This window comes from Zea mays, chromosome 1 (genome assembly GCF_902167145.1).
Source record: "Zea mays cultivar B73 chromosome 1, Zm-B73-REFERENCE-NAM-5.0, whole genome shotgun sequence".
NCBI classification, from domain to species: domain Eukaryota; kingdom Viridiplantae; phylum Streptophyta; class Magnoliopsida; order Poales; family Poaceae; genus Zea; species Zea mays.
The window spans coordinates 280,142,323-280,148,742 of NC_050096.1; the positions used below are offsets into that span (position 1 = coordinate 280,142,323).

A 6,420-nucleotide genomic window follows, 5' to 3' on the forward strand; every position below is an offset into this window, starting at 1 on the left:
TTGTTAAGGTGAGTTCCAGGAGCGTTTGGTTTGTATATGGACTCCAACTTCTATAGTACAATTGATTTGTGTGGGTTTCCTTGATTACCCTTGATGATTAGTGGGTTGTCGCCAGAGAGAACGAAAGTTGTATGTTGCGTAACCAGTGGCATGGTGGGTAATTTTCGTACAACTTCATGAGGAGATATAAAAACAGTGTTTTTGAAGCACCCTCTAAGGAGCTTCATGAATTTCATGAAAGGACCCTCTAGTTTCGATTTTTTAAAAACTAAAGCTCGTGGAGCTGGACCTGTTTGGGTTGAAGAAGTTCGAACGAAATTGAAATTCTTGAAGTGAAACTCTTCTAAACAGGGCTTAATATGTAGTAGAGCCCTTTTAGATTTAGACCAAGTGCATTTGAAACCATTGGGCCAAATCGTTGCTTCGAACAGGCCCGCGGCTTTCTCAGGTCACGTAGCCCGCGCGCCCGCGCACGCTGCCGTCGACCTAGGACCAACCAGCCCCCTACTTGACCAGACCTTCCTCTCCCTCAAAGGCTCAAAACCCTAACAAGCTGTGAGCCGACTCTCTCGAGCGCCTTGCACTAACACTCTGCGCCGCCTGCGGCCTGCCCCCAGGCCCTAACTCACGCACCATCGCGAAGTCCTCGACCTCAAGCTCACTACCTTCTAGAATACGAGGATCACCAGCGCCGCCGCATCGGGCCGCTGGCCCATGGACAAGCTCCGCGTCCACCGCTGTACCGGCGACGCGGTCGAGTGGTCCCCCTCCCCTATCGTCGCGCTCGCCGCCTCTCCTTGCGCCTCTCAGGTCGCCGCCGCGCGTGAAGACGGCTCACTCGAGCTCTGGCTCGTCTCCCCGGGCTCCGTCGGCTGGCACAACCAGCTCGTATGCTTCCCATAGCCCTGCTGTGTCCTGCGAGGAGTCTAAGGATTGTCTCTGACCTGATCGGGTGTTTGCTTGGGTGCAGACTATACAGGGGAACGACGAGTCGAGGGTCACATCACTGGTGTGGGGGCGGAGAGGAGGTGAAGCGACCGGCCGGCTGCTCTCGTCCAGCGTTGATGGGTCGGTTTGTGAATGGGATCTATTCTACCTGCAGCAAAAGGTGTCTCTCTTCGCATGCTTACACTCGATTTTCTCGTGGAATCGTCAATTCCGAACTGTCAGATGCTGGGATATGCATAAAACTGGTAATTGGTGTATGAGCAGGTTGTAATTATGTTTGTATAGTGCAATAATAGTTCATAACCTATCGGGTGTATTGAATCACTAGTGATGGCACTTAGATTTCATATTAAGTTTCACCATTTGATCTTCATCGGTCTCCTTACATCTTTTCTCGTTTCGTTGCAATGTGATATCAATTTTAGGTTCATGGATATAATTATAGTTTGTTGTTCTCTTCTGTAGATTGTTCTAGATACTGTTGGAATTCCAATCTGGCAAATGGCAATTGAGCCTTCAGTTGATGCTAAAAATACTGAAAATAATAGCTCAGAGTTTGCTGTCAATGGCCATCCAAACCAAAATGACTCCAGCGATTCTGACTTAAGTAACATTGATGATGGTGATAACTCTGAGGATGAAGATGGTTCTACCAACACAATATCTTCATATCATGTGAATGATTTCCAGCGACTGGCTCTTGCGTGTGATGATGGTTCTGTACGATTGTATAATGTGCCTGAATCAGGTGCATTGACTTACTATAGGTCTCTTCCAAGAGTGAGCGGTATGTGTTATATAAATTCTTTTTTCTGTTATTTTGACAATAAATTCAACACAGACAGTTACGTTTGTGTGTTCTCACAGGGCGGACTCTAAGTGTGGCGTGGAGTAGTAACGCCAAATTTGTATTTTCTGGCAGCAGCGATGGGTATGTTTATACTTTCTTACTGGTGTAAGCGGGCTTCTGTTATTTATTGCATATTCTTTCCTACGTATGCAAATAGCTTTTTTTGCATCTGTCTTGTTTCTGTAATTATTTATCATAATTTCTAGTGGTGTGAGCTGGCATTGCCATTATTTCAATTTTTGGTATCTTTTCCCACTATTGGCAGTTTAATCAGATGCTGGGATTCAACATCTTTCCATGAAATGTATCGTATCACTGTTGGATTGGGAGGGGCTAGTAACTCACCTGAACTTTGTGTCTGGTCACTATTGTTTCTGAGGTAAACCCTAAACCCTAAACTATTTGTCTTTTCTGAACTTTCTTTTGCGCCCCCTTTTTATAGAGCTCATTATTATTGCTGATGTTCAGGTGTGGAACTATTGTTAGTGGAGATAGTACCGGGAGTGTACAGTTTTGGGATAGCCGCCATGGAACACTTCTGCAAGCTCACTCTTATCATAAAGGCGATGTGAATGCACTAACAACTGTGCCTAGTGGGAACAGGGTATTTTCCGCAGGGTCTGATGGGCAGGTTTGTATCATTACTAAAACATCTGTTAGGTTGATTAACTAATACTGTGCAACCTGTACCTCTCTATGTGCTGGTTTGTTTTTAAGTTAATTCCACTCCTTAGTTTATTGTTTTTCAATAACTTCCTGTTTAATTGGTGTACTTTCTGGCTGATGCTCTAGGTAATTTTGTACAAAATATCAAAAGATGAATTCGGTGCTAGTAAAAATGTGATCAAAGAGCAAGTTCAGAAATGGGTCTATGTGGGATATCTCAGAGCTCACACTCATGATATAAGGGCATTAACCATGGCTGTGCCTATCTGTAGAGAAGGTATGCCAATATTTTAGTTGCTTGCATTTGTTTGATGTTCCTGTACTGGTGCTTACACAGATTTAGCTGTTCTTTTGCCCTGTAGATGCATTACCTGAGGAAAAGGTGGTGAAGATTCGCCGGCGTGAAAAACATGAATTCAGCTACCACAGATGGGCTCATCTTGGGGTTCCGATGCTTATATCTGGTGGTGATGACGCCAAGCTGTTTGCATATTCAGCAAGAGAGTTTACTCAGTTCTCACCTCATAACTTCTGCCCTGCACCTCAACACCCTTTGATAAAGCTGGCTAGGAATAGCACAGTCAATGGAGATTATGTAATGCTTGTCCAGTCTTCGAACTTCTTGGATGTTTTACTTGTGACAGTTCAGAACAAGCTGACGACTCCAAGTACATCATCATCTAGAGGAGATGCTACAGTCCGACAACTTGTTCGTTTGAAAAGCAAGGGGTCCAGAAAAATAATTTCTAGTGCTGCCTGTGCCAATGGAACACTTTTGGCCTATTCAGATGGTGTGAGACCCTGCCTCTTTGCACTAAGACATAAGGGTGGAAAGAAGTACACCCTTGACAAATTAGAGCTGCCAAAAGGATTGCCCTGTTCTCAGAGTATGCTGTTTACTGTGGACTCGTCCAATTTGATACTTGCTGGGCGTAATGGAAAAATATACGTAAGTCACCTGCCATGTTTTTTTGCTCTTTTATCTTATGATCTTGTATGAAAACATGCGTAGTGTACGTGCTAGATGAAGCCAGGGAATGACATGGTTTGACATGGTTCTGCTCCACCCTAGAGCAGCTCTCCTCCAAAACTCAAGCAAAGGAGGCACTCCAAAAGTTGTACTGCACCTTCCAAAACTCGATGGAGTTTGCCATGTTTGGCTGTCTCTGGCCAGCTCTCCTTTGGAGTTCTGCTCTGGAGCATGCCAAACACCCTCTCTTAATCTAAAAATGTTACCTGTCTTAACATTTGAAATCAGCAGTTCAGTCCATGCGGTTAATGAGACATGAAACTATCCATGTGATCCTACCTACTAGTAGGCCAATGTCTTTTGTTACATGATTAAAAGTACTTGTACTTTGAACATTGAGTTATAAGCTATGAGGTGTTTGGCTGGACATTGGTTTGCATTGTGGTTGTCATTATATTATAAGATCATGATCATCGTTAATCATACCAAGATCATTGTTGCCAAAATCATCCGTTGCTTTTTAGGTTGGCTTTTGTATCCTATCATCGTTTAACACTTCACACTCCTTATTTTTTTCTACGACATTCAGATCATTGACATTGCAACAAGAGAAATTTCAAATGTATTTCACCCTACAAGAAGGGCAGATGGAGCAAAAATCTCAAGAGAACCACCTGTAACGAAGATGTTCCTAAGTGCAGACGGGCAATGGCTAGCTGCGGTTAACTGCTATGGGGATATTTATGTATTTAACCTTGAGGTGCAAAGGTATGCCCCAAATTGATGCTTTTCAACGGATGTTGCATACGCCTTATTTTTGTTACCTGCACATCACAAATTCTCCTCCCCCTTATACTTGCAGACAACACTGGTTCATATCCCGAATGAATGGTGGTTCTGTTACATCTGGTGGTTTTTGCCCTAAGAACAACACACTTATCATAACTACATCTAAAAACGAGGTGTATGTATTTGATGTGGAAACAAAACAACTAGGTGAATGGTCCAAGCGATATACGCACCAGTTGCCCAGAAGTTTCCAGGAATTTCCTGGAGAGGTCATTGGCCTATCATTTTCTCCGCAAAGCTCGTCATCGGTTATTGTATACAGTACCAGGTAATCTTCTCTGGAATATTTGTTTCTGCTAACTTATGCAATTATGGTGGCCCTTCTGAGCTCCCTATCCTTAGTCTGGGCTTCTTACTGTGGAAGATCATCTTTATTTTGCACAGAGGGGCCACACCAAATTTTGTTACCTAGCTATGATTTAGCAATGATGTTACACAGTTCCAGAATGGGCAAGCCACAGCAGTACAGTGCTAAAACACTAATGCACTAAAACACCCGGGCTTTAGATGCAAAGTGCGGCCACTACACTTCCAACCCATAATGCCAAAAGCCCAGCCCAACAGGAATAGCGGCGACACAACCACCTAGAAATTAACTTGTCTCTGGAAGATTATCCACATCTGATTTGTGTGTTTAAAGAAACTGTGAGATCTGCTGTATGCTATGTTCCCTAAGGCCCCGTTTGTTTCGTTGGAATTGAATTCCATTTTAACAATTATAATTTAGACAAAACTAATTAAGTTCATATATTTAAATATGTAATATATTTGTATATTATCCTAAATTATATGAGATAGATAGTTATATACTACATTTATGTTATAGCAAAGCAAGTAGAAGAGTGTGTTATAAGTTGAGCATTGGAAAAATAGTATGTAAATCTATAGAATCAATTTTCATCTCTCACCCCATGAATTTGAGATAGGCTTATATGATAACTTTGGAAAGTGTTGGAATGTCATATTCTAAAAAAATAGCCTATTCCTCAAAATGAAAGGAAACAAACGGGGCCTAAATGTTAAATCCATTACTTTTCAGGGCTATGTGCTACATTGATTTTGGATTGCCAGTAGTTGAGGATGTTGACTTGCCAAATGGATCAGCTGGAGCTGCAGAGAAGTCGGACACAAAAAAAATTAAAAAAGCAAGGCAGAAACGTAAGGCCCATGATGAAGAGTCTAAACAAGAGAAAAGGAATAACTTAAGTTTTTTTGCGTTTAAAGAACCAGTGCTCTTTGTTGGGCACCTACTGGACAGTTCAATTTTAATAGTAGAGAAGCGATGGATGGATGTAGTTGAAGGTTTTGGCGCACCGGTTCACAGACATATATATGGCACATGATTCTTTCTAACATCAAACTTTGGCGCCCGTGACAAGCAGACCATTATTTTTGTTTTTGCATTCGGCCTCGAGTATGTTACCGGTTGAAAGGGCTCCAAGTTTTGCAGTACAAAGTGGCAGCTGCATCTAATCTTTAGAATTGGGGACTCTGGCAATTGTGTAGTGTTATTTTGTTCTCGAGTAATGCAGTTTTTCATACCTTGTCACTGCGCAAAATTGTCAGATGTAAAAACTGTATAACTATGTTATTGTTAGTTTATATCTGCTGTTCGTCTCAAGTAGCATGTTGTCTGTATAAAGGCCCCATTGACGGCCGAACTGTTGTGTCGCACTATGTGATAAATTAGTTATTTATAGCGTGTTTGGTTTGAGAAATGAGATAATCCATCTTCTCACTTTCTTGTTTGGTTTGTGGAATGGAATGAATTTATGATGCATCACCTCATCTAAAATAGGTTAATTCTTTAAACTAAACACTCTATTAGTGCTCCATTGATCTTTCTTTTCAGCGTGCAATTGTGGCTCTCTTCCTTCCACAATGATCAGCGTGTTTGACGTTTTTTTTTGTTCTTTTGAGTTAGTGAATGTCATTGAAATTGTTGATAAACTTAGCGGGCCAAAGAAGGTCGTTGTGGTCTATCAGGTTCTTTGTGTTTGTTTTAGCTTAAAATTAGATTCTCTTCTGCCAGCAAAACGCTTACGTAAGAATCACTTTGGTGAAAATAGTCCAAATGAACGTGAACACAGAATTCACTGAGTCGTCGTGATAGGAAGAATCTATCATTTTATAGATC

General features: G+C 41.9%; 1 protein-coding gene across 2 annotated transcripts; it reads left to right on the forward strand.

Moving 5' to 3' along the window:
• Positions 1-484: 484 nt before the first annotated feature.
• Positions 485-6,021, forward strand: LOC103643972 (WD repeat-containing protein PCN). 2 transcript variants are annotated; one of them, XM_008667144.4, is made up of 11 exons: positions 485-888; positions 971-1,108; positions 1,414-1,735; positions 1,816-1,879; positions 2,064-2,177; positions 2,267-2,429; positions 2,591-2,741; positions 2,827-3,413; positions 4,024-4,202; positions 4,297-4,551; positions 5,323-6,021. In XM_008667144.4, the coding sequence occupies exons 1-11, from the start codon at positions 715-717 to the stop codon at positions 5,624-5,626; spliced, it is 2,451 nt and encodes an 816-aa protein (XP_008665366.1). In that variant the 5' UTR covers positions 485-714; the 3' UTR covers positions 5,627-6,021. The 2 variants fall into 2 exon arrangements, with proteins under 2 accessions (XP_008665366.1, XP_035820269.1); XM_035964376.1 differs by having other exon boundaries at positions 525-888; positions 971-1,193.
• Positions 6,022-6,420: the final 399 nt, after the last annotated feature.